At 39.2% G+C, this 27,868-nt stretch overlaps 1 protein-coding gene across 5 annotated transcripts in view; it reads right to left on the reverse strand.

Annotated features, from left to right (window-relative positions):
* The window catches only part of PALLD (palladin, cytoskeletal associated protein), a 2,901,248-nt gene that overhangs the window by 240,450 nt on the left and 2,632,930 nt on the right, over positions 1-27,868 (reverse strand). For all 5 annotated transcript variants that reach the window (XM_044062575.1, XM_044062576.1, XM_044062578.1 and 2 more), the window contains one exon: positions 19,110-19,211. In XM_044062575.1, the coding sequence (XP_043918510.1) occupies positions 19,110-19,211 (102 nt within the window). The remainder of the gene's footprint in view (positions 1-19,109; positions 19,212-27,868) is intronic.

Here is a 27,868-nt window from a genome sequence, read left to right on the forward strand (position 1 = left end):
TCTATAATAAGCTATTCAACATTCCCATTTATTTAAAAACATTTTATCTTCAGAAATTATTCTAGAAACCCTAATCATATATCATAGTGAAGAAAACTGTTAGAAAACGTGTTATCTGTAAATAAATTACTAAAATCTACCATTCTTGCAGTCACTGTAAACCACTCCATACAAAAAACATATATAGTCATAGTTTCCAAGTAAAGCAAAAATTAATTGTTCAAATCATTTTTTTATTATAAAGGATGTCATCAAACTTCACTGGATATCCTTTATTGCAGTTATGAAGAGCAAGGTAGACCATGAACAGGATCTCATAGATGATCCATTATCCATCTAAGAGTCAGTGCAGATCATGCAAAATTGAAGAAATGTGACGGTAGCATAAAACATCAGCCAAGGAATGGGCAACAGAGTTCTCTACAAGTTTGAAATATGTAAGATCAGAGTCAGGTAAGCCAACATAAAGCATGTTATAGTAGATAAGACGTGAGGACACCATGGCATGAGTCACACTTGGAAGATCAATCAATGAAGTCTGTTCTGAAGTTCTTTGCAATTTGCTATCTACTTCAAAACAAGAGTCGATAACAAGTCTTTGAGCTTCATTACAATAAGTGCATGGGGAATAGTATTGACGGATTTGGCCAAATCTAGGTATGCTGTGTGGACTGTATAGTCTCTGTCCACAGCTTCTGTGACCTTTCTGATGACATTAACTAGATTTAACCAGCATGACCTACCCTTGACAAAGTCAGGTTGATATGAGCCCAAGGCAATAAGCTTTCAATATTAGTATTTAAGAAGTTTGATATAATAATTTGCATGACCTTGCACATTTGGCTTATTAAACTGGGGGGGGGGGGGCTGTAGTTACCATGGTCAGAGTTGGAGCCACCATTGTGTGCAGTGGTATCAAAATGATCATTTTTGAAGCTTCAAGAACATAGCTTGTAGAGAGGCTTAAGAGGTTTAGGACTTCCCGACAAGGACGTGTGATAACTACAGGGGGTGAATAGGATCTTGTAAAAAACCGACAAGTTTGAGACCTTATATAAAGTTTTAACATGTTTGCCTTTTTTTAAGTTCTTAAATTTCAAGGTTTTCACTGCAGAGGTATTACTGCTTGAAGTCTTGGCAGGGACGATTACTGAATTATGACTGGAGTTGACCAGGGATGGAGATAAAGAGGGAAATGGTATGAAAGGTGGCAGTCTTCGTTAGAACAAGATCTACGGTATTAAGACTTCTAATAGGTAGGTTGACTATTTAGGGAGGTAGCATTTATTAATCAAGGAATCACTGGACATGCCCAACATTAGAAGTGCAGGTACTACATTTAATAGCTGGATAACTGAAATTCTGTAAATTAAAACTGTAAGAAGTTTTTCATGGTCATCAGGGGACATGGATGTCAAGCAGATGGGCTTTACCTAAAAAGGAACAATGGGAACAGCGAAGGCTTTGGTCCGTATGCTGAAGCCATCAGGTCATCTCTAGTGAATTAAGTAGGTCTGTCAGTCATCTGATCCCAGGCTGACACACATGCGCGTACACACACATGCACTCATACTCACACACACACACACACACACACACACACACACACACACACACACACACACACACACACGCACATGTGCGCGCACACACACACACACACACACACACACACACACACACACACACACACACACACACACACACACACACACACACACACACTCTGCCCTCCCGCAGAATTGCTAAAGCAATTATCTTCTCCTTAAATCTGATCAGGATGGGAGTTTTACCTGCATTAGATACATACAAAGTGAGATTCAATATGTCTTCTGCATGTCTGTCTGGGTTAAGCTACCCAAGTCATTTACACCCACAGAGGTCACTACCAGGTCATAGTAATATATGTTCAAAGTGAGGGACTCAAGAGCCCTCTTAACATCATAGATCCTACCTCTGGAAAGACAGCATCACCTTGTCATCAGACAGCCTGGTGAGTACAGAATCTGTATGCTTAACAATGGAGCCACCAATTCCTATCACGTTACCATCTGTGCATGCAGACTAAATGGGAGTAGAAGCTGTATAACTTGCAGCCTTATGACTCCCTGAAATGTGTGTTGTTATGTTATGTCTGTAGCATGAAGTAGGTTGTGATATGTTATTTGTTTGCAGCTGAGACATTCATGATCTGAGTCTAGGAGGCTAAGGAAGTGATTCCTTGAAGTCCTCAGCATATATAGGTTTTATATGTTCAAGCAGAGGTGTAGCTGGAGAAGTGTGAAATTCATGAACAACCTGATTTAGTGAGAGGGAGCTCTCTGGGCTGTGAGGATATTTATACCACTTACAGATCAACCTTGTTTATCTAGCAGTAGGTGGTTGGTGCTGAGCAAAAGTTTCTACACTGCATATTATACACTATACACTAACTGCTATAAAGATGGCAACAGAGGGTGGTAAAAGTGGGCTGAACTTCCACATTGGCAAGATAAGTTGATTTGTCAAACTATAGCTGGTTTACTAATAAGATATACAGAACTTAGTTGATAATTATAATTAAATGCACAGGCAGTGTAGCGGTTGTACATGTTCAGTAGGAAGCTTAACAAATGAGGTGAAAAAATGGAAACATCAAACATGATAAACAAATTAGCTTTGGAACCGTAAGTGCAGGGGATTTTAAGTAATTGTATAGTATGAAAGCAGCATCAAACACAGTCCCTCCCCTAGTAAAATATGAGAGCAGTAAATATAATACCATATTGGTGAGATATCAGACATGGATCCTCACACCACTGAGACATTAGTTGTGGATGCCACACAGTGGCTGACCTTATATTTGATACGGACTGTTAAGCATTATTTTGATTGAGGGTTTTTAATAGATTTAGATGTCACACAATACATATGATAATGAAGTGCTACGCTCGGGTTTCACACAGCATCTATGAAATGATGGTAGAAATAGCAACACATACAGCAGCACAATGATGGGATGTCAGTTTGCTTACAGCATGCATCAATTTACTCATGGCAGACATATAGATGACAATGACTGGCCTAAAACCCACTTGGATATCCAGATGTCAAGACAGTTGTCACCATACATGTCAACATAGATGCCAGGGTAGCTAAGAACTGGCCTGATAACAACAAGGAGCTATTATAAACAAGGAGCAGCAGAAGAACTCGACTCAGAATAACAGCAAAGAGCAATAATAAACACCAACAGCAGGAATAACAACAAGCTACAACAAACAGCCAATCAAGAGAGCAGCAAGAGTACTCAACCCAGCACAATAACAATCAGCTACTTATAAATGTGAACAGCACGAGTGTGCAACCTAGGGCAACAGCAATGAGGTACAACAAACAACAGCCAATCAAGAGAGCAGCAAGAGTGCTCAACCCATAACAATGAGCTACTTATAAACGTCAATAGCAGGAGTGTGCAACCCACTGCAACAACAAAGATCTGCAGTAAACAACAGCTAGTAAACAACAACAACACTGCTTAGTTCAGCACAATAACAAAAACAACATGCAGCTATTATTAACAGCAGCAGCAGCAGTGCTACCTGTAGCAACCTCTTGAAATAAAAACTAGATGGGGACATACCTCTCATCTGTACAGATTTTTGCCTCATATTTTCCAACCATTTTCCATAAAATTTTGCTTTTCTGGCAAATTAGTGGCAAATCATTAAAGACTGAAGTTAGAAAATAATGACAGACATTTGAGTTTCAGAATTCATACCTGTCAGAAAATTCATGCTAATGCAAAACATGTTATTCTATCAACTTTCTAAGTTTGTAAGATTAATATATAAAAATAGTACCTATTTTTGGGTCTCTGTCCCACTTTTATTTATGGCTTTCTCCAGATTTCTTGCTCTAAGAGGTTGAAAAGTATGGATGGGAACTAAGATAAGTCTGAAAAATGGTTGGCAAGGGATCAAGGAGGGTTATATCGACTTAGAAATGACTACTTGTGACTATGGTATGCACAGTGACCCATCAATGTACTACACACAACTCAATGGAAGTGGTAGAATGTCAAATTGGATAAAAACAAGTAAAATCTGGTTAGCAACTGTAGCAGATAAGTGCAGCTCAGAGCAGCCCATTCAAAATAGAAAACTACTAATTTAAAATCAACAGCCAATAAAAAAGCAACTTTATTAGGGCCTGGAGCAAACAGAGACACACAGAACACTAGCAATGTTCTAATCTGTTACAAACAAAGAATGAAAAGTGTTCCAAATTAAGAAAACTTGAAACAAATAATCAGTGGTCACAAATTGGAAATATTTGCACTTAGCACACAAATGGCAGTCGGTCTTAAATCTGTACAAGGCCTGGAGCAAGCAGATGTCCATCTCACTAGTAGTTTTCTTTTTTCACAAGAAAAACAATAGGAAAATGTATTCTAAATTAATTTAAAAATGGCAGAAATAAACTTTAGTCAAAGATTAGCAGTGTCTGTGCTTAAATGGCTCACAGATGACAATAGATCTTAAAACTATATACGGCCTGCAGCACACAAACACCCAGAACACTAGCAATTTTTAGTTTCTCACAATCAAAACAGCAAAAATTGTTCCAAATATACAAAATTCTACCACAAGCAGTAGTACCAAATTAGCAATATCTGCACTTTATTAGCATACGTATGGAAATAGCTCTTTAAAAAGTCACTTCTCTTGTGTTGTTGGGACTGGTAGAAGGTTGAGTCAGGTAAAAAACAGTATAATTCAGTTTGCAGCTGTAGCAACCAGATGCAGCTTGAAGCAGCTCAGACAGAATTCTGCTGCTCCGGCTATCCCTCATCATGCTGTATGAGGTGATCTTATTCAGGCATATCAACTTTAGACAATATAACAATAGTAACTTCTGGGGTCGGGCTTTATTCAGGAATTGTCATGAGAATGAAGCCTAAGGGATCAAAGAGGCATGCCAGGAGGAAATAAATCCTACATACCTACCACCCCTAGCAGGCACCATAGCTGCCACATCATGTCACAATAGTTAATGTAATGGTAGCTTAGACTTGTTTTCCTTGTTTTGTGAAAATGTGTTATGTGCAAATGCATATCAATCAGTTTATATATCCATGGAAAAAAAAATTGGTGTCTGCGTAGGAATTTGCTAAAATAAATAGAAAAATACAACTTAATCATTCTTGAGTAATAGACAGTTTATTTTTGATTTTCATACAGGTGAGTTGGTGTTCAGTTGTATTATATAGCTGTAATCTCATCCAGATTCAACTCAAGGAGTCGCAGTAGAAGCAACATGAAGGGATGCACTTCCATTTAATCTTATACACACACCACTATAACTTTCCAACCTAATGGCCTCCATCTTCTTACAACAGTGTTATTCCTTTATCATCTATATCTACTCAAGTTTACACATTCTGATCATCTATCTAAACTGTTTTCAATAATTAGAAGAGCTGCATGTACGCCAAAATATAACATTCTGTTCAAAATCTGTCTGGGACAAACGATGAATAAATCACTCTTACTTATTACTCCCAGTAGCCACCTAATTCTCATGGCATCTATAAGTTCCCTTATACACCCATCTTCCTTTCGCCCATAACACACCACCATTAACAGGCTTGTGTTCTAATCCCATTATTCACATATTTCTGTTTACCTTTTCTCTTCATTTAAGATTGTGGCTGTTCTCAGCATAAATCTGAAGTATTAATTCAGCAGACAACCATGCCTGTTAAATTGTCACATGACAGCTTAGTGGTTAGAATTCCACCTAACCTCCCAAATTGCTTCACTTTTTAAGCCGCTGCTACATCCACCTTCATCTTGCTTGCAATATAATCCTTTAACCAGAGTCCAAATCTCATGCATTTCTTTTACTAAAATGTGCATTTAAACATAGAACATTATTATTTCTCAGATCTGAAGGTACTGTGTTATTACTACATTACAGACCATCCCAAACCATATAATTCTAAACAGTCTACACACTTTCATCAACTTAAATTACTTACTTCACCAATCTGTATCATGCCCCGGTTTGATCAGAACATTGGTTTGTTCATACATCAGCATATTCAAAAGAGGATAAGGTGGCCTATTTTCACTTCTTTTTTAGCAATATATTTTTTAAAATCTCATATATCCATCTTGTCTAGCCAAATACATTTCAGTTAGCATATCTAGTATAACTCTTGTACATCTGATACCTTTCACATATTACATACAATCATACCTTTCTGGAGGAAGGAGGTTCCTGGGGAGAAGGCACATGGCTAATTAAGATATTCCTGTCCTGCAGACTGCCTCAATTGCATGTGGGAGGATAGTCCAACATGGTGTTGCATATCTTTGTGCAAACCACCATTTTAGGGCTGCTTCTGAATTCCAAAAGGTTACCGTGAGGTGTACACCTCAACCTTTTGGAATTCCACCCCTAATAGTTACTAACCTCAGCATATGCTATTATTAGTCTTGTATTAGTTTCTTCATATGTTTAATGTCCAACATCTTCTATGATGTTCAGTTATAGTAAGTGTCATAATTGTTCAATCACATTGTTGCAAAAAATATTTACATGCGGTATTAATCATGTCGTAAAGCTAATGCTTCAATAATTTTTGATAAAATAACACAAGAGGTGCTGAAATGATTCAGTCAAATTGTTTCACATCACTATATTCCAATTTAGACCTAAGAATGACATTTTTGCATCACAGACATTTCACGAACACAACAGGCTAATAAATTGTATCTCAAACTTTAATGTAGTTCCTTGATCAAAGATGCTGTTCTTAACACTGCTCTGTCTACAGACTAAGAAGTAATTACTTGCTGTACACCCATGACAAGAGGTGCCTTTTTGCAACAGTATAGTAGATGACTATGCTAGCAAACCTGACCTCTACTTTAAAATCCCTATTGTATCATCTATGCATTCAAGTAGTAACATCAAGTCTCTCCAGTCAAGGATCCAAAGAAGCACAAATCCCACAGCTGCCAACTAAATGGTTAAGAGGAATGAACTTTGAAATTAATACTGTAGTGTTTAAGGAGGTCTCAGAAAATGGGCTTGGGTTATGTAACTGCAGCAGTTGTGCATGTGTGCCTATGTCTGTGTGTCTGTCTATACTGTACTATATATGTCCTGGCAACAGTATTTGTGTGTGTGTGTGCATGCGCGTGTGCGTGTGCATGTGCGTATGCGTGCACGCGTGTGTGTGTGTGTGTGTCTGTGTGCATTTGCACGTTTCTGAGTGTGTGTGTATGTGTATAGACACACTTACTGTATGCATCTGATAGCAATGGGCTAAAATAAGTGTATTAGTGACTATTAGTTATACAAATGTGAAAATCAGATTTAAGGATGCATTTTCTGGTATACTGATGTAGGAGTACATCTGTTACCACAACAACTGTTCTAATATTTAATTTGTCTTTGTTGACTGAGAAAAGTCTGACTGGGTAAAACATATTTTCAGTGGAGGCTAGGGAAAAAAGCTCTGTATTTAAGTTACACATGATGCACATTTATAATTCCAGGGTAAAAACATCTGTACATGATCTTATTTACATGATTTTTAAATATTTTTTACATGAGCATAGCATTTTAACATAAAAAAACATGACAATATAAAATTCTAAAAATTGTACTCCTAAGAGGGAAAATGTACACATTATGTCCCAACACAGTTGGGACCAAATTTACACATAGCAACTTTTAAGTGCTGTGATATTAGACCATCTGCTATGATAATTGGTGGTCCCTACAGTGGAAGTGAAACCTGAGGGGTTAAGAGGTATACTTACTGGGGTCAATTTGGATACATCTGTACTGTTTACAATCTAGGCAGTTACTGCTGAAGAAGGAAGGACTGCACTCCCCTCAGGACATCTCATAAGAAACTAATTTGCTTTCACTGTTTTGAAAATCTTTCTTTAGCTCTGTGGCTTTTCACTTACTGTCACAATCTGTCTTTTGCTGTGAAGAACAACGTGGAATAAATGGTCTGACTTTACTTCTGTGAAATGACTCTGAGATTCACTAATTGTGGACCATGCAACCACTTGCAATGACAGTAGCAACTAGACCGTATGATTGAGTTGTAGAAGGTGCTCGATTAAGGCTCCAAAGAAATGCATATCCCACCAATGTCAACTTAATGGTTAAGAGGAAGGGAAGGGAGTAATACACAAGGAGGTAAACCAATCCATTAAAGGAAAGGCTGCCTTCTGCCATCATAAAATGTAATGGAATGTAAAAGACAGATTTTACAAGCGCAAGTCTTAAGATCAGATAAGCTTCTGACACTCATATAAGCTCCCTTGTCCCAGTAATCCATTAAATCCCACAGCACCTAATGGGTAACAGTGAAGGAAGGCAGATGCTGTGTTTTTCAGGCATCATTATAATAGGTGAAACTGTGTCAGCCAAAATGACCAGTTAAGGGTCAAAGTTTCTTCATCTTCATAATGTCTGCATAGTTTCAGCATGATGTAATTCAAAATCATGTTGTATATTAAAAGCAAGACTACTACTGAAATGACAAAAGGCATTCTTAGTATGTATTTGGCATCACATGAATAATTCTGAACTTTTAAAAAGTATGTCATTCGATCAGCTTCATTTACTTTGCCCCACTGTTATCCACAGGTCAGAAAGAATCTTATTAATCACTTTCAAGTGACACAGGTCTCTCTAAAGGGCTTGAAATATGTAAACACATAATTTTTTATTCACTAATGTTCCTGACAAGTCTCACATGACACACTAGTTAAATAAGTTAATATTTCTTGCCTGAAAAGGAAAGTTATTTTCTCTGACATCCATGTAATTAGACCTCTCTGAAAAATCTTGCAACACCCAAGTCAGTTCTAAATTCATTGAAGTTTTCATATAAACCAAATTGTTGAAAAATGAAATATGTCATGGGCCAGATTCCAAAAGAGTTGCTCTCAGTGTAAGTGACTTAGCTCGTTGTAAGGCCCATCTATAAACAGGCTTACACCGGGAACCAGATTCCACAAGACCTGCTCTCTCTCTCTCTCTCTCACACACACACACACACACACACACACAGACACATGCATACACACATGCACATTACTATTTTTTGCATTTATCTGCTTTCTTTCTTTCTTAAGCTTGCTAAACAGCAAAGCTGCATTTAGTGAGTGCAAAAAATTGTGGCTATCCATTTCTTTCACTCTGTGTTTCACAGGAGCTATGTTGCAGTGAAGGTGATGGACTTGATTTTTTTACCAGGTGATAATCTATGCATTAATATCCTGCTGGAAAATGTTTGTTGTACAGTAGGGCATAAATATACCACCACTGGCTTTTATCTATGCCTACATTATTACTCTCTGTATTATAACTTAGCCACAACTGAAGGCACACAATCTCCATAGTATAATGTCCGTCAGGTGTATCTTGGCTTGCATCCCCCCCGCCAGTCCATGCATCAAACATCATTTTTTTACTTCTTTTATGACTGCAAGGGGTATTTTTTGCCTGCTTGCCATTTGCCCCTGGAATATCTCACTAAAGAGCTTTCAAATCTACTGATAACACATTTCTTGAATCTTAATGAGGTTCTACTGTCAAGTATCTACTGTGATTATGATGCCAAATCCTTGTATAAAAGAATAATTTAAGAAACTTTGATATCCAGAAGAATGGCAGAATCACATTATGCTTATTTTGGATCTAGTTAAAATAGCAGGAATAATGTTTCCCTGGGAATCATTAACGCTTACACTAAGTGTACACTGTTCTGAGTGAACAGACAATACAAGCATAACTCACACCTTCTTCCTCTTAATTTCTGTTTTCCTACTGATTTTCTTGAAGCTTTAAATACTTCAGGGCATTCATAAAGGTTACCACAAAGTGCAGACTGCAGTGTCAGTAGCACAACAGGTGGCACACTCACCTTTGGTGCAAAAGGCTGTAGGTTCTATTCCCACACCAGATACTTTGATTACTGACACTGCAGTGCAGCATAAGGGGGATGCTGCACTCCTGAGTATGCCATCCTTTGGATGAGATGTTTCCTTAAGGTAGTTGTAGCTGAAGTAGATGTAAAAGATCCCATGCCACCTATTGAAAAGATTAGAGGTCCTTTATTCCCCACACAGTTTGCTTTGTGAAGGGAAGATCCTGCCTGCTTAACCTGGTTGACTTGTTCGAGACAGTCACCAAGGCTGTGGATGAGGGTAAGGCAGTGCATACAGCCTACCTCAACCTGGCCAAGGCCTTTGATAGCATTCCCCACTCAGATATCATTGATAAACTCAGCAAACTAGGCATCAACCCTTACATCACTAGGTGGGTTGGAAATTGGCTAACAGACAGGACCCACAGAGTGAAAGCTGCAGATTACAAGTCTGACTGTCGACCAGTCATGAGTGGAGTCCCACAGGGCTCAGTTCTGGGCCCTCTCCTGTTTGACATCTACTTCTTAGAAGTCCAGGCCAACACAGAAGGACTATGGCTGACCACGTTTGCTGATGACGGAAAGCTAGGAGTCATTATCAACTACCCAAGTGATGCAGACATCCTACAAAAGGGTCTCTCTGAGACCAATGACTGGTGTCGAAACTATGGCCTGAAGCTTAACACCAAAAAATGCGGTATCATCCCCTTTGGAAAAAACTCAGTTTCCACAAATGACCACGTTGATGGGAGCCCACTCAAAACTGAAGGGGCCATAAGAGATCTGGGCACCTAGGCCGACAGCCACCTCACCTTCAACCATCACATTGCCACTGTGGTCAAAAAGTCCTTCTACGTGATACATCTTATAACCAAAGGTTTTGCATCCAGGAAGAAAGAGGTCATCATCCCTCATTAGACCAGTCATTGAATATAACACCCCGTTTGGCATGTACCTGACCAGACACATACAACAGCTGGAAAGGCCACAAAAGTACCTCACAAAAAATATCCTTGGCCTTAAACACATGTCCTACACAGACAGACTCAAGAAACATCAACTGTTCTCAATCTCTTATCGTCTACTTAGAGGTGATCTCTGCTTGACTTACAAAGCCATGTCCGACCCAGCCCTACTTGAAATGCCACACCTAAAGAAATCCCAATCCTCGCATACCACATGCTCCAGAGATCACAACTTCATTACCACAATTAACAGAACATGCTGGAGGGACAGGTTCATTTCCCAAAGACTGCCCATAATCTTGAATAAGCTTCCCATTAATGACAAGCAGGGCACCTCGCTGTCCCTCTTCAAGAGAAATCTTGACGAATGGATGGGTAACAGAAAGTTCACCCCAGGATCACTCTAGTTGCCCTATTGGATAGGAGCACTGTGAACTAACATCAGGTGGCATGGTGCCTGGGCAAGTTTTTTGAGCTAGGCTTGTAAAGGCTCCAGGGCCATTAGCCTAGTACACACCTATGAACCTATGAACCTATGTACACTTAGTATAATCTGAGTGACTGGAAAGCACAAAATTGTGGTAGGGATGTTCTTGAATACAGATCGTGTAAACTTAGTGCAGGTGTTATTAAATCTGGCCCCGTCTTGGTTAAAGAGTTTAATTGTTGGTACTTCTTAAACAGTGACCAAGTCAGCTTTAACTTGATTCTAAGAATCTTTAGTAATATGTATATACTATGATAATGGCCTGTTAAGACTGTAAGATATAAGCTGATAGTTTGTATATTACACATTTTGATTGTGTAGTCTTACCTTTCTATAAAGATTTTTATGGTGTGTTTCATAAAGGTTTAATAAATTTGATATGGTTGCATTAATATGAATATAGAAATAAAGAACATATATATCCAGCTAATTTAACAGCAGTACATCTCACGCAAAACACTGCTAGTAATATCAGTGCAAATCATAATCTGCCAAATTTATTTTATGAAGTTTCACTGCTTATTGCCTGATGTTCTTATCTTAAACTCTGTGCAGTGGCATTATGTACCAGTCTTTATTTTGTAAGCATTGCGCTTGGTGCAGTCTGAGATAGAAAACAGAACATGATTCAATACAACTATCTGGCTAAACTAAATACTTGTGTTTACATAGCCATATGCAGAACTACAGCTGATATATCAAACAGGTTTCATAAATAAAGGCCCCTCAACACCACTCTTATGGCTGTGGTTGCTACGGAAACAGCAGAATACAACTTCCTCACTTTGCATAAATTGCTGACCTATGTGTTTTTTGTTATTTTCTATGCATATTATGTATGAGTGTTTCACTGCATAGCTGTGATATGGACTGGAAGGCAAGATCATGTCATTTTTCTGCAATTAAAAATTCCTTGTGCATAGTACTGCCACCACATATTCAGATTCACATATGTGGCTTAGAGACACCTTTACATAGCTCATACAGCAGTGAGGGGTTTTGAATAAAATATACCATGCTGAATGCTTAATCTCCCAGTAGTTTGTTTTATTCAAACTCCTAGCAGGGCTGATAGTACAATTTAAATGTCAGGCTAACAAGTAAGAATGATCTACACTCACTTGAGCTGGATTCAATGCCAGCCACCACATACTGCATGACTCTAAGCAAATGACACACCCAGACATACCTCTCAGCATGTTTGCTCAAGAATTCTAGACAAAGTGAAAAATAATGGGGGGGTGGTCAGCAAAGGGCTCCCTAATGAAAGCTGAGATTTGTAAAAAGAAAAGACCAAAAAACACAGGAGAACAGTAAATGCTGAACTTCACTTTTCCATACCCCCAAACTTATAAATACCAATTCTGAGATTGCCATACTGTGGAACCTGATCATTAAGGACCTTCTGCATATTTGTCCTTTTAGGTACCACTGACCTGCAACATCCTGCACTTTATGGTATGTAAATCTTCATATGTTATACAAGCAGAATTGTATAACATGATGCAAGGTACAGGTATACTGTGTGTTTAAGCGCTGCCAATGGTATTATGTGCTTATGTTTTCACAAGTTCTGTTGGTGGAGGGACCACCATACCTGGACAGCACAAGCCTGGTGTCCACATGTCTTTTGTCACTAATGATGATGATGGCAGATGCACACAGCACATTCCATGGTACTGCCTGCAACAGTAACACTGAGGGACTCACCCACATCACCATGATCAAAGGGCCTGTGGAGGTACAGGCAAAAACCACAACGGCACCATACAGAGCAGACCTCCTGTAACTGTGATCCCCATTCAAGCTACCTATCAGTGGTCAACTCACACAGCCAACAGTATCTGCAGTGCCTCTGATGTCTGAATATGTGTACCTACCATAGGAGAGAGGTGGGGGATTGCTGTGCTACTCTGATTCCATATCAACCCCTGATCTGGGAACAGGTCTTGGTATAACTATATGGATGTGCAGCTCAGTGATCCAGGTGCAGACAGCTACTACCAACAGCAGTGTAGAGATTAAGGGTGTGTTTCACAGCTTGCATGATGATGTGCACCAACTGCACATTGACATGGAATACAGAGATGGAGCAGACATTGCTACTTAAGTCACTGGTGGTAAATCATTGTCTTCACATGTGCTTTGATGAGACATATGGTAATTGTTTTCTGCTCTGCCTCTCCATGCTGTGAAGTTCATGGCCATGGGAGGGTCTTGATGTAAGTTATAAGGCACATATCACCCATACTCAGACTATGCAAACAGTTTCTCAGATGGTGTCTTTCTCAGCCATGGCCATACAGCTTCATACACTGGCTATCGACAGGCGAATGGCAGTGGGTGCTAATGCTCCTCAGTATCACCACCTGGGATCCCTCACTGAGCTGCTTGAAAATGGTCCTAAAATTCTACCCATTTTATATCTCCTGCGGGCACATAAATCACTATGCCTGCTCTCGTCCATCATCGAGGTCATGGACAATGAAGCTTTGGATGCTCCAGACATGGGACATCCCATCAGCACTCAATCTCCTATCCCTACTGCTTCTCTGTCACAGACTGCATCAAGTGCCAAAAGTAGGCCACCACAGTGGACATCTCCAATGGTCATGACATGCCAGATCAACCCCACTACTAGAGGATGCAATTACTGACTCCCCACAACCAGACAGCAGAGTACATTGCTTGCAAATTCCCCTTTCATGATCCTACCTCATATGACAATGTTGCTGCCAGCTGTCACCGTGCCCCCAAAAGTACCTGTGCAAACAATGATGAGTGTGCCTTGCCCACTCTCTTACTTGCATATATATGATTCTTTCTGAGCATGACCTGTCCATGTACTTGCCTTGCTTAGCATGAATGCCATAATTCATACATCATTTTGTTCCATTGCGTTTGGCCCATGTTTGTGGATTAGATGCTACATCTTCATCAGTGCTGCAATGTGTTGCACCTACTTTCACCTCAGCTGAGGTGCAGCAGCTGCTGCTGCTCCCTCAGACATTATAGCCTGGTCTTCCATTACTGCCACTATTAATATACTAGTCTCTGCCTGAATGTTTCTCTGCTTTTGTAGCTGTCTATACAATTCCATACAATGAAACACTGTACACATCACAAAGATTTTGCTCTAGGTCCACTGCATATGGCAGTGACTTGCCTGATGTATCCAGAGAGCAGAAGTGTCCCTTCAGTTGTCAAAAATGCTACATATTTCTGCAAGGGTGTTGTTATAGGCCATCTTTACCATGGTCTGGGGGTTGTTCTAAAGCATGAGTCATCACTTGCAACACACAGCAACAGCACTTATGTGGCCTGCCTCCTGTTTGCATGGTATATTTATTTACTGCCCTGTGTATACCCACCTATGTGTCTACCAACTGACTACATGGCCCTGCACAAACCAGTGCAATAGGTCAGATCTGTGCCATATGTGAGAATCATGGCAACTGTCCATCTGGCATGTGGACACATTACATATAATATCCTGGGCATTACTCATCACCTGGAAGTTGAGAGGTGGAAGCCCTTCCTATTGATTTATCTCAGTTCCTTTGACCCTAATGTAGTCTTGATGGCAGTGTACATACATTCTATGACTCCATGGAGATAGGTGAATGGGCTGTGCCATAAAACTTCTGCAGAGTGGTGGTTCTCTTCTCTGTAGTCTTGGAAAGACAGATATGCTCTTCTACTTGATGTTGAGAACATGGTGTAGGATTGTGAGGCTGATGCCTGCAATATGCCTAATGTGTCTGCTGCTGGACCCTGAGACGGTCCACGTAGCTAATATGACTAATGCTGCACATTATCTTTGTGCCCACTGGGATGGACATTCCATGCATGCCCCTTAATTATGTTTGTGGGTTACACAGTTCGACTAACTTTCACACGGTCTCCCTGCCCACCAAGTATTAGTCTACTATCTTCTAATCTGTGAAGCAGTGGCTGATAAGGCAGGTATGTCATCTACCTCAATTGAATAGATAGCCACAACACTCATTGTTGCAGGCACTGGATTCCATTGCAGCTACTTACAAATGTTGCTTACCTATAGCTGAAGCTGCTCCTAACATAGTCACATCATGCACCAAAGCCTCCTAGTGTTCAGAATGGATTTGCTCTGTGACACACTACACTGTCTTTATGTGTTTCTGAAGTGGTCTATCGTGTTGGCTATCATCATTTGTATACGTGTGTGTCATTTTCATGGCATTCCACATTTCTGTGTCACTATGGTGTCATCTGTATGGAATGCTCATCATGCTACTTTTCATACTGCACAGCCATGCTGCCTCTGTCTCTGAATTGCCCTTACCCTACACGTTGGCACTACTTGTGCTAATGTGCTAATGTGTAATGCACATTGTAGTTAATATCTATGAGTTCCTCACACACACCCACACGCATGCACACGCACACAAACACACACACATGCACGCACACACACACACACACACACACACACACACACACACACACACACACACACACCCATATGCATGCACATGCACAAACACACACACACACACACACACACACACACACACACACACACACACACACACACACACACACACACACACACACACACACAAACACACACACACACACACACACACACACACACACACACACACACACACACACACACACACACACACAAATGTCCTGCTAAAAACCATCTACCCTACATTCAGAACAGCACCTATCAACCATCAACTGATTTATTCAATTATTCATCCAGGAGAAACAATTCAGTTTGACTACCATGATCTTTTCTATTAATTAAATACACCTTAGGTCTTCTGTCCAACTTGCATCTAGAAACACAGCACTTCATGCCATTGAAAGTATGTCCAGCACCTTCCTTACAGTACTGTAAAACTGACTGGTCAGTAGTGTCCTGTCTTTCTTCTTCATTTCTGAATTATGTAATAGCAAATACCAGATGTATTTTTATATTTCATGTACATTTACTACATACCATGAGATACCTATGGTATTGTAAAATGTCTCACATATTCTGTTATCTAAACATAATGCAAATGGCAGAGGCTATTTAAACTAGGCCAAAGGGCAAAATCAATGTGACATCCTAAATATTTAGCAATCAGTACATAAGAAACTGCTAGTGTATGAAGCACAGACAAAATAAAGTCCGTCGGAAAAATGACAAAAAACCTAATACACAACCCTCTGCCTTTACTCAGAGATCTAGTTTGCAAGCAAACAGCAGTCAGAGGAGAGAGAACACATTGCCAAAAAAACTATATATACAAAAAAAATATCTATCTATATATATATATATATATATATATATATATATATATATATATATGTATATCATATACAACACAACTGCAGCAGAGAAACGAATAACCCAGCACCAAAATGAAAATGAGCGTTCCTCCTGAAGGTGAGGGGTGGGAATGAATAGATGAACAGATCTTGTAGAATGTCCTTTTGGGTTGACAGACAAAGCTTGATTTGAAGATCATAAAACATAGATAATACAATCAGTTAACCATTTAGAAAAGTTCAAGGCTACAAAAGTTGATCAGATTTTTTGTGATCTTTTTGTTTCATCCAGAAAATCTAAGTTGTCTGTGGACATCCAACTATACATATACTATATCTTCATTTGAGTGATTCTCTTGAAAAAGGTGGGTAATTCAATGGACTGATTATTAATATATTAAGAGCAAACTTTGGGAAGAAAAGGATGAATTAGTGCTAAGGGATAATACTCTGTGAAAAAAATTAAATAGGGTGTTTTTAGTGGATGTAATGGCTACCAAGAAGAGGGTCTTCCTGACAAATACTTCAAATGGACAAGAGGAGGCTGGTTCAAAATGGGGGTATCATCAATAGGATAATAAGATACAGAGACTCCATGAGATCTAAGGAGTGGTCTAATATGATGGTCTTCCTCTGGAAAGGTTGCAAGTCTGAAGCCACCAGACTAGTGTGCGACTTGCTGTGTTTGTGATCAGGATTTCGTGTGTCAGAGGTAGATGTTGGAAAAAAGACCATTGTGCAAACAGAGTAGACATTGTAGAACTCTCATGTAGCCTCCCAATGGCATATTGAGAGAAGCTGCAGTTGCCATGAAACCCACCTTTAGAACCAGTTTTTTGCTGGGATTTTCTGGATGACAGAAGAAGAGTGTGTTTGAGTTGAATATCCTTTCTGGAAGCCTTAGAATTAACTATGCGACTGATGCGATCTCCTATCTAATTATGAATAAGAGATACGTGATAATCAGAGTTTGGATTTTTCAAATTTATTAAATTCAGGTGAAAAGTTGTAGTGAGGGTGTAATGTTGACGCCATGAGATCAGCCTCATGGATGAGTTAACAATGGATAAAGGTATATTGAGATGTGCTGTAACTCTCTGAAAACAGCAGCATCTGTAGTACCCTGGAGTGGTATATCTCCCAATGATGATCCTCCATAGTCCTAGAATCTTTGTTAGGTGGATGGACGCCCACTGGAACTCCTTTGTCAAATAAGCCTTGTCTTGGGGTGCAGTAATACTGGCTTGACTGGCTCCACTGTGTCAGGAGCCTCCACGCCTTTTCCAATCAGCTCCATCCATTTTCATCTGACTCATCCAAGTCAGTATCGGATGTCAAAGATCTTTGGAGGGGAGGAGAGGCTGCTTCTACTAATGGTTTTGTCTGGGTAGACAACACACAGATGACAGGTCTCGGAGGAGAAACAGATGGAGATAATGGAAGGCCTTCAAAGTTTCGACACCAATTGGGAAACCGAGATCTTTAGCTGAAGAGCTCGAGCCGATGACTTAAGAATGACAAATAGAGCAGTCTCTTTGCAGATGGAGGGGGCAAGACAGTGTGCTCGAGCTCGACCCAGTGATGATGCTAAGCAGCAAACTAGATCTGATCTGAGGGGAGGAGGGGAGGGGGGGGTTGGTGGGTTGTTGCGAGCTTCTTCTTCAGAGCGAGAAGCGGCCGACAGACGAGTCGACCGAGGGAATGTGTCATGTGAACATAGAACAATGTATTATCAATGCAGTTGGGTTCATTTTACCTCCATGTGAGAAAATGAGGTCTCCTTTGCCACATTAGTCATTTCTGCTCCATTCCCCTGTGCCATAAAATAATCACATCTGGTACTGCACCCTAACAAAATATTTAGCAGTGTTTAACCATGTCATCCTCTTCTGTGTCAGTGACTCATGCCGAGGTACATTTACTTACTACCATGACAAACCTGTCAAAGCTTAAGAATGCCCTTTAGTACAAATCAGCTCTAGGACTATGACCCCAGTGACTACAACATGCAAATGAGGTTGTCTTGATGAAGTAGGACCCTTCTCTGGAACAGTCTCTTGTCAACTTTACTGGTGCCCCATTAAAGACCAGGTGTGAGAGGCTGGATTGCAATACTGGGCAATCATATACCTACCATCATGTTGTCTGCCACGTGTGGAGTTTGGCTCTGTATACTCAGGCAGTTTTATTACGTATAAGTTATTAATTTAAGAAAAAGGATAGAAAAATGACAGCTGGAATATTTGACATATAATACTTGGGAAAATGAAACAAGCAAAATCATAAGGCAAGATATGTTAGCTCTCTGTATGTCAGTCTGTATGTTTATCTAATCTGTGCGGTTGCCTGTTTGCTATGTGCACATTTCACCTTTACAAATACTCTGTGAATGACAATTACATACCTGCGGTACAGAATCATCTTCTGAATCTTGAGAAGTAAAAACAGTTGCAGCAGTGTCAGCACCTAGTAACCGACGAGCCATCTTCTCCTCATAGGTCAATCTCTACAAAAATGAGGATGGAAATAGGAGTTGATATATGCCAGGAACAAAAAAATTCTGGTATTAGAGCAGATTATTTATTTATTTATTTATTTGCAATTTGATTACTGGGGAAGTCCACTGGGCCAAATTGACCCATTTTCAGTGGAGGCCCGGGGAGAAAAGCTCCAAGATGCATTATACAATTTAAATACAATTGATGGTTAATATTAAAGATCTTATGTAGAATAGTTATTCATAAATTCATTCAATATCATGCATAGTTAACAAATTCATTAAGCTTGAAGGTAGGGATCACACAGTTTCATTTGAGGAAAACAGATATGGGTTAGGAGTGGAAACAGTTTACATACAAACCTTTCAAGAAAATGTAATTACGCTTTACATACACACATCAACAGTAGAATGCTACTTACAATATTTACAAGGTTGGGCTGTGTGAGGGTAGCTGTAGGCGGTGAGAGCTTAGAGAGAAGCTATGGAAATTGTTGAGAGCTTAGATAGGCTCATAGGAAGATAACTATGAGAGTTGTAGAGCTTGGGAACCCGAGAGAGAACCTCCTTGGATTAGGTTGGGTGAAGGCAGGTACATTTCCATTTAGTGGACAGGTGTTTGAATTGTTGGGTTTTGAAATTTTCTGAGTTTGGTATGGTTCTTAGTGTGGAAGGAAGGAAATTCCATTTTTGCCTAGTGAGAAAGATAGGAGAAGCTGGCCAGCAGGATGTTTAAGTTTATGGATAGTAATTAAGTTTTGATTTTCAGATCTGAGAGCTCTGTTGGGTGTATAAGGGGTAAGGATGTTAGTTAGAGCGGGACATTTGTTGGGTGAAATATGAGTCTGTATGCAGTAGTGAGTTGGAGATAGTCTAGGTAGTTTGGGAGTTCAAGCCAATTCAGGGATTGTAGGGTTAGGCAGTGATGGGTGGTATTTTTAGAGTTAGAGGCAAATTTAGAGATTTTGTTGTAGCAGTTTTCCAGTTTAGAGGTGATAGAGGAGGACAGGTTGGTTAGGAGAGGGGCTCCATATAATAAGGAAGGAAGAAGATAAGTCGAGGCCAGAGTTTGCCTGGTTGAGTTGGAGAGAAAGTGATTATTCCTGTACAGCATACCTAGCTTTTGGTGGGTTTTCTTAATATGTTGTTGAATATGAATATCAAACTTGAGGTGTCCGTCTACAGTAATGCCAAGTAGTTTGGCAGAGGGGACCACTTCTATAGGTGAGTTGGTTTGACTATAGACTTTGAAGTTGTTTTTATTAAAGGAGAGGGTCTTTGTGGGAGGGAACAGTAGAATCTTTGATTTATTTGCATTGAGAGAGAGAGGTGGTTTTGGCGCATCCAGTTTTCAGTTGTTGAGAAGGCAGTTTGGGTTTTAGTCAGCAATTCAGAGAGGTTTGAGGCAGAGCAGACTAAGGTTGAATCGTCTGCATATTGAATGATTTTAGCATCAGGAATAGCAGCGTGAAAGTTATTGATGAAGATATGAAAAAACATTGGCCCAAGGATGGATCCCTGTGGTAAGCCAGTTGGGGTAGGTAGGTAGGAAGAGATGGAGTTCTTCCATTTGACTGCCTGTGATCTGTCTGACAGATAGCTGGAGAACCAGGATAAAGCATTATGTGAGAGATTAAGGTTTGAGAGATGACAGAGAAGGTGCTTGTGGGAAACAGTATCAAAGGCTTTAGACAGATCGAGTAAAACAGTAGAAACTAAGTGGCCTGAATCTCGGGCTTGATTGACAGTTTCTAGGAAAGAGAGTAGAGCAGTTATTGTGCTATGGCTTGGATGGATGCTGGGTAGGAGTGAGAAGATTGTTTTGGGTCAGGAAAGGCATAAGTTGGAGGCGGATGCATTTTTCTAGGATTTTGGAGATTGGTGAGAGCAAAGCAATGGGGCGAAAGTTTGAGATGCTGGTATTTTTGCCTCCTTTATGAAGAAGAAGAATATAAGCTGAGTGCCAGAGTTTGGGGACATATGATTCTTTTATGGATCGGTTGATAATGATGCTGATTGGGAGTGCAATGCCATCAGCACCACATTTTAGGAAGGAAGAGGGAATATTGTTGGGAACGTTAGAGCAAGGTTTAAGTTTGGACAAAAGTTTTTTTATAAAGTTAGTGGAAATGGGTTTGAGTTCAAACAGATGAGGTGAGTTAGAAGGGGGAGAGTGTAGAGCAGTTGGGTTATTATTGGGAAATGTCTTGGTGAGGGTAGTAATAGTGTCTATGAAAAATTAGTTAAATTCAGAGCCTAGTTCAAGATCAGATTTACTTGGGTCAGGACAGGGATTATTCTTGGAGCCTGGATTGAGGAGTGAGTTTACTGAGTTCCAGACTTTTGGGGGGTTTGATATAGCAGGATTTTTTGTCTTTCGTGATTAGTTGTTTTGTACGATTGCAGATCTGTTTGTATTGGAGGAAGGTATTGTCCAGTTTATTGTTTTGGTAAAGCTTCCATAGTTCGTCTCTGTGGTGCATAATCTGTTTTGTCTCTTTGGATAGCCAAGGAGCAGTTTTAGTTTTTATCCTTTTGTTTCTTAGTGGGGCTAGTGAGTTTAAGGTATCAAGGAAGACAGAGTTGAAGTATTCTATAGCCTTGTCAAGAGGAAGGATGTTTAGAATTTGCCAGTTCATTTGTTTGAAAGTATTTGAGAAAGTAGTTGAGTTGAAGCTACTGAGGTTATGAGTTTGAATGTACTGATGCTGGTGTGGGGAGGAACTAGTTGGGTGATGCATGAATGCTGGGAGGTGGTTGCTAAAGGTATCAGGAATTGTGCCAGAATTGGTTATTTTATTTGGATCGCAGACTAGGATCCAATTTATAATGGATCCGGGAGGGTTTATTTTGTTAGGTCGGGTGATGGAGAGGATTATTTGAGTGAAGTTATAGAGGTTAATGGATAGGGAGGGAGAGGGGCAATTGATTTTATTCCAGTCAGTATTCACATCACCAAGGATATAAGTTTCATAGTTAATTTCAGTAGAGGTCCATAGGAGAATATTTTTGAGTTTAGAGATATTGTTACCAGGTGAGATATATAGGGCAATGATGCTGATATTTTTATGTTTATTTAGTTTTAGAATTCGAGCAGTTAGTTCAGTGTTCTGGAATTGAGGAATTGGAATTTGGTGGGGAATTAAGGTAAGAAGGTTGGAGTAGACTAGGGCATTCAGTTTTGAATATATAACCTAGTTCAAGTTTTGTTTGTGAAGTTTTAAGATTGTATTGTAACTACTATATTTTTAAAGTCTCATGTGATTATGCGAGAGGAAGTTCAAGGGTATATAAGGGACTGAATGTCATGACGTCGTATCTGTTTTGTATCCGTTCTGAAGAAGTTGGTTTTGCTTAAACTGATGAAAAGCTTGTGTGTAGCTTAAATATATATATATTTTTTCATCATTCTACGTGGCTAGTGATTTGGTTCAGAGCACCGAAGGTTTTCTGGAGAGTTTCCTATTGTTTTTCTCTTCCTTATTGCAGTTTGTCCTTTGGTTTACAGTTGGGGAGTGATAGAGCAGCAGGATAACAGCACTTGCTGTAACACAGGATGAGGTGAGGGATTGATAGTCTAGTGGGATAACAGCATTGCTGTAACAGAGGATGAGGTGGGGGAGTGATGGAACAGTAGGATAACAGCATTGCTGTAACATAGGATGAGGTGGGGGAGTGATGGAACAGTAGGATAACAGCAGTGCTGTAACAGAGGATGAGGTGGGGGAGTGATGAAACAGTAGGATAACAGCAGTGCTCTAACAGAGGATGAGGTGGGGGAGTGATGGAACAGTAGGAGAACAGCAGTGCTGTAACAGAGGATGAGGTGGGGGAGTGATGAAACAGTAGGATAACAGCAGTGCTGTAACAGGGGGTGAGGTGAGGGAGTGATAGAGCAGTAGGATAACAGTGGTGCTATAACAGAGGATGAGGTGGGGGAGTGATGGAACAGTAGGATAACAGCAGTGCTGTAACAGAGGATGAGGTGGGGCGTGATGGAACAGTAGGATAACAGCAGTGCTGTAACATAGGATGAGGTGGGGGAGTGATGGAACAGTAGGATAACAGCAGTGCTGTAACGGGGTGAGGTGAGGGAGTGCTAGAGCAGTAGGATAACAGTGGTGCTATAACAGAGGATGAGGTGGGGGAGTGATGGAACAGTAGGATAACAGCATTGCTGTAACAGAGGATGAGGTGAGGGAGTGATGGAACAGTAGGATAACAGCATTGCTGTAACATAGGATGAGGTGGGGGAGTGATGGAACAGTAGGATAACAGCAGTGCTGTAACAGAGGATGAGGTGAGGGATTGATAGTGTAGTAGGATAACAGCAGTGCTGTAACAGAGGATGAGGTGGGGGAGTGATGGAACAGCAGGATAACAGCAGTGCTGTAACAGAGGATGAGGTGAGGGATTGATAGTGTAGTAGGATAACAGCAGTGCTGTAACAGAGGATGAGGTGGGGGAGTGATGGAACAGCAGGATAACAGCAATGCTGTAACAGGGGGTGAGGTGGGGGAGTGATAGAGCAGTAGGATTACAGTGGTGCTGTAATGGGGGTGAGGTGAGGGAGTGATCGTGTAGTAGGATTACAGCGGTGCTGTAACTGAGGATGAGGTGAGGGAGTGATCGTGTAGTAGGATTACAGCAGTGCTGTAACAGAGGATGAGGTGGGGGAGTGATAGAGCAGTAGGAGAACAGCGGTGCTGTAACAGAAGATGAGGTAGGGGAGTGATAGAGCAGTAGGAGAACAGCGGTGCTGTAACAGAGGATGAGGTGGGGGAGTGATAGAGCAGTAGGAGAACAGCGGTGCTGTAAATGAGGATGAGGTGAGGGAGTGATCGTGTAGTAGGATAACAGCAGTGCTGTAACACAGAATGAGTTGGTGACAATAAGAGAGCAGTAGTATAGCAGTTGCGCTGTAACAGAGAATGAGGTGAAAGTGTTACAGAGCAAATGAGTGTTTGAGGTATACTTCAGAGAAGTGAAAACTTGCAATACATTCTGATGTATATTTGAAAATGAAAAAGAAACAAAAGATTTGCTAAAATTTGAAGTAAAGCCTATGCTAGATGACACAACAAATTATTTAACTATGACACTTAGATAATAATTAGTTTTAAAGCAGAATATAAAGACTTGGTTAAAAAGGAAAATCAGTACTGTGGAATATTTCTGGTCCGTGTTTGATAATGCTAGATAAAGGTCTGGGTGGAAGATTATAAAAGTTAAAGGAGAGTTAATAAAGCATTTAACTAATGTTCTTTTTTCTAGTAAAATAGGGGAGATCTTTATTATGTAGGGTAAAAAACAAGTAATCACCGTGGTATCCCCAAAGTCTCAAAACAACCCACTAAAGTGTAGTGGGTCTAAAAACAAAACAGTGTAAGAAACTTCTCTGTGTGGAAGATTTTCAGTCCATATATTTCTAGTTAATCACTGTATATTAATCAGATCAGACAATAGTAGTAGAAGTAGCGAACGTAAACTCGTCAAGTCAAAAAGTAATAATTGAAAATATATAATTCTACAGCATTACTAAGTATTCGAAAGTAATCCAAGCAAGGCAGGCAGTCTGTTTCCAGTCAAAAATCCTTTATTAAGTACACAGACAAACGATCCAAGTAAAACAAAAATAGAGTAATAATTTCCTCACAAGCTTTCTAAATATATATATACTTTTTATCAGGCATGGGAGTGGTTTATTGTGCTGTAAAACAAAGTGTTATTAGTACACATGTTAAATTCACATCCCTTCCCCCATCAGTGTGACATTCGAGCTGGTCCTGCCCTGCCTAGTAGCTGTCATAATAATATATAGCTCTAATGTACTTTAATGGTACGTCTTATTTAACCAAATTATTAAGTCTGTGATTTTATATAAGGCAATATACTACATGGCTGGAAATATATCAACCTTAGTTCATTTTGAGATCAAAAATTATATATAAATATACACATATACATTTTGCATGTAAAAATCAGTTTCTATTTTCATAACCTATTGTTAACAAAGATCGCTTTCGTCCTTCTAGACTTCTTCAGGTCTGTGTACAAGAACCCTAAAAACCTACATAATTGTATAATTAGTTAGTATTGTTATTACCATCATTTTGAATAAAGTGGAAAAAAGAGAACCAGAAAATATAAAAAAAAAATATATGTATGACGATGGAAACAAAATATACACTTAAATTTCAAATGATTTAAAATAGTATTTAAAACCAATTTATAGAAAAATAAATAAATAAATAAATAAATAAATAAAATAGAACTAACAAATGCAAAAATAGCTGCATCCTGACATACACTTTGGATTATCAGAGTATCAAAAATATTATTGAAGAAAACTGGGACATTGTCACAGGAAATCCTTTTCTGATTAACATCTTGGGTGAAGCCCCATCATTTGTTTATAGGAAGGCCAGGAATATTAGAAGTTTTATTGAATTTAAACCTAGACCATGTGAGAAAAGCACTAAAAGATGTGAAACTAATTGTACATTTTGTATATTTATACAGCAAGTTGATAGTTTTTATTGCCCTTATTTAAAGAAGATCATTAAAACCAGTGCAGGGGGTGATTGTAACACTAAAAAAGTAATTTACAGGGCACAGTGCAATGAATGTGATGCATTCTATGTGGGCAAGACTGTAAATAAACTCAAGCGAAGGATTTCATGTCATCTGTCAGAAATCCGCTCTGGATGTAAAAATAATGCACTAGCCAAACACCTTTCTCTTCATAAAAGACACACAGGTTTTAAGTTCCAGATCCTGGATCACACAGACATGGGTGATCTTGAAGGAGACATCCCGAATATTCTGGAGAAACAGGAACTCATGTGGCAATTAAAGCTGAACTCTTTTAGAAAGCCTGGACTAAACTACTACTGTTCAATTAAAAGTGCACTGGAACTTAGAAAATTGCCACATTGTTTACATGATTAATTGTTATTTTATTTATTTATTTATTTATTTATTTCTACAAATTGGTTTTAAATACCATTTTAAATAATTTGAAATTTAAGTGTATATTTTGTTTCCATCATCATACATATATATATATATATATATTTTTTTTTTTCTGGTTCTCTTTTTTCCACTTTATTCAAAATGATGGCAATAACAATACTAACTAATTATACAATTATATAGGTTTTTAGGGTTCTTGTACACAGATCTGAAGAAGTCTAGAAGGACGAAAGCGATCTTTGTTAACAATAGGTTATGAAAATAGAAACTGATTTTTACATGCAAAATGTATATGTGTATATTTATATATAATTTCTGATCGCAAAATGAACTAAGGTTGATATATTTCCAGCCATGTAGTATATTGCCTTATATAAAATCACAGACTTAATAATTTGGTTAAATAAGATGTACCATTAAAGTACATTATGGCTATATATTATTATGACAGCTACTAGGTAGGGCAGGACCAGCTTGAATGTCACATTGATGGGGGAAGGGATGTGAATTTAACATGTGTACCAATAACACTTTGTTTTACAGCACAATAAACTACTCCCATGCCTGATAAAAAGTATATATATATTTAGAAAGCTTGTGAGGAAATTATTACTCTATTTTTGTTTTACTTGGATCGCTTGTCTGTGTACTTAATAAAGGATTTTCGACTGGAAACAGACTGCCTGCCTTGCTCGGATTACTTTCGAATACTTAGTAATGCTGTAGAATTATATATTTTCTATTATTACTTTTTGACTTGATGAGTTTACGTTCGCTACTTCTACTACTATTATCTGATCTGAATAATATACAGTGATTAACTAGAAATATATGGACTGAAAATCTTCCACACAGAGAAGTTTCTTACACTGTTTTATTATGTAGGGTAAAACACAATATGCTTTAAATGGCAAGGGATGACACGTGAGAACAGGCTAAAGGTACACGTTGACATTCAGAAGACTTTAATTACGGTTTTTGAAAGAGCAGAACTGTGGGTGCATACGTGGAGGAATACTTTCTCCAAAAGGAGTAAAACTGAAATGACTGTAGAAAAAATTAATCTGAAAATAAAGGGAAATGCACGTTAGGCGCGGGAATGATGGAAAGTGGTAACCGAAGATCTACTCATGATAGGAAAAAGGTGAAAGACAACAAGGAAAAGATACAAACACAGGAACGTTGATGTGGTACAGAGAGTAAGCACTTTGGAAGGATATGTACTCTGTGGAAGGAGATGAAAACAAAAGTGGTTAGAAGAGGAAACTTTCTTTTGGTTTTGCAGGGAAAGAGTACCTACAATAATAGCAGAGGAAAGGAAAGTGAGGGAGAATTCAAGTGGGTCAATTCAGAGACAATAAGAAAATGAAAAAGTAAGTTTACATAGAGTCTTGATAGATGCATGCAGTGTTCCTCAGGTCAAAATGATAGTAAAAGAATTTCACATCTGCCATAATACTTAGCAAGCCAACTGGGGTGCTTCAGCAGAAGGGGAGTTTTGAACAAAAATAAAGAAACTAGTTTCAGTGTGCCAAACGATTCCATCTGAAAAGAGGTTGGCAGCTTTTTCACTCTCATTGATTTCACGGCCTGCCCTATTGCAATACATATAAAGAGTTCAGTTACTGAATTGTATGTCTCTATCGCATGGAAGTTATATTATATAATAACTATTCACCAAGGAGAATCAA

This window comes from Protopterus annectens, chromosome 2.part1 (genome assembly GCF_019279795.1).
Source record: "Protopterus annectens isolate FY-2018-M chromosome 2.part1, PAN1.0, whole genome shotgun sequence".
Classification (NCBI taxonomy): Eukaryota; Metazoa; Chordata; order Ceratodontiformes; family Protopteridae; genus Protopterus; species Protopterus annectens.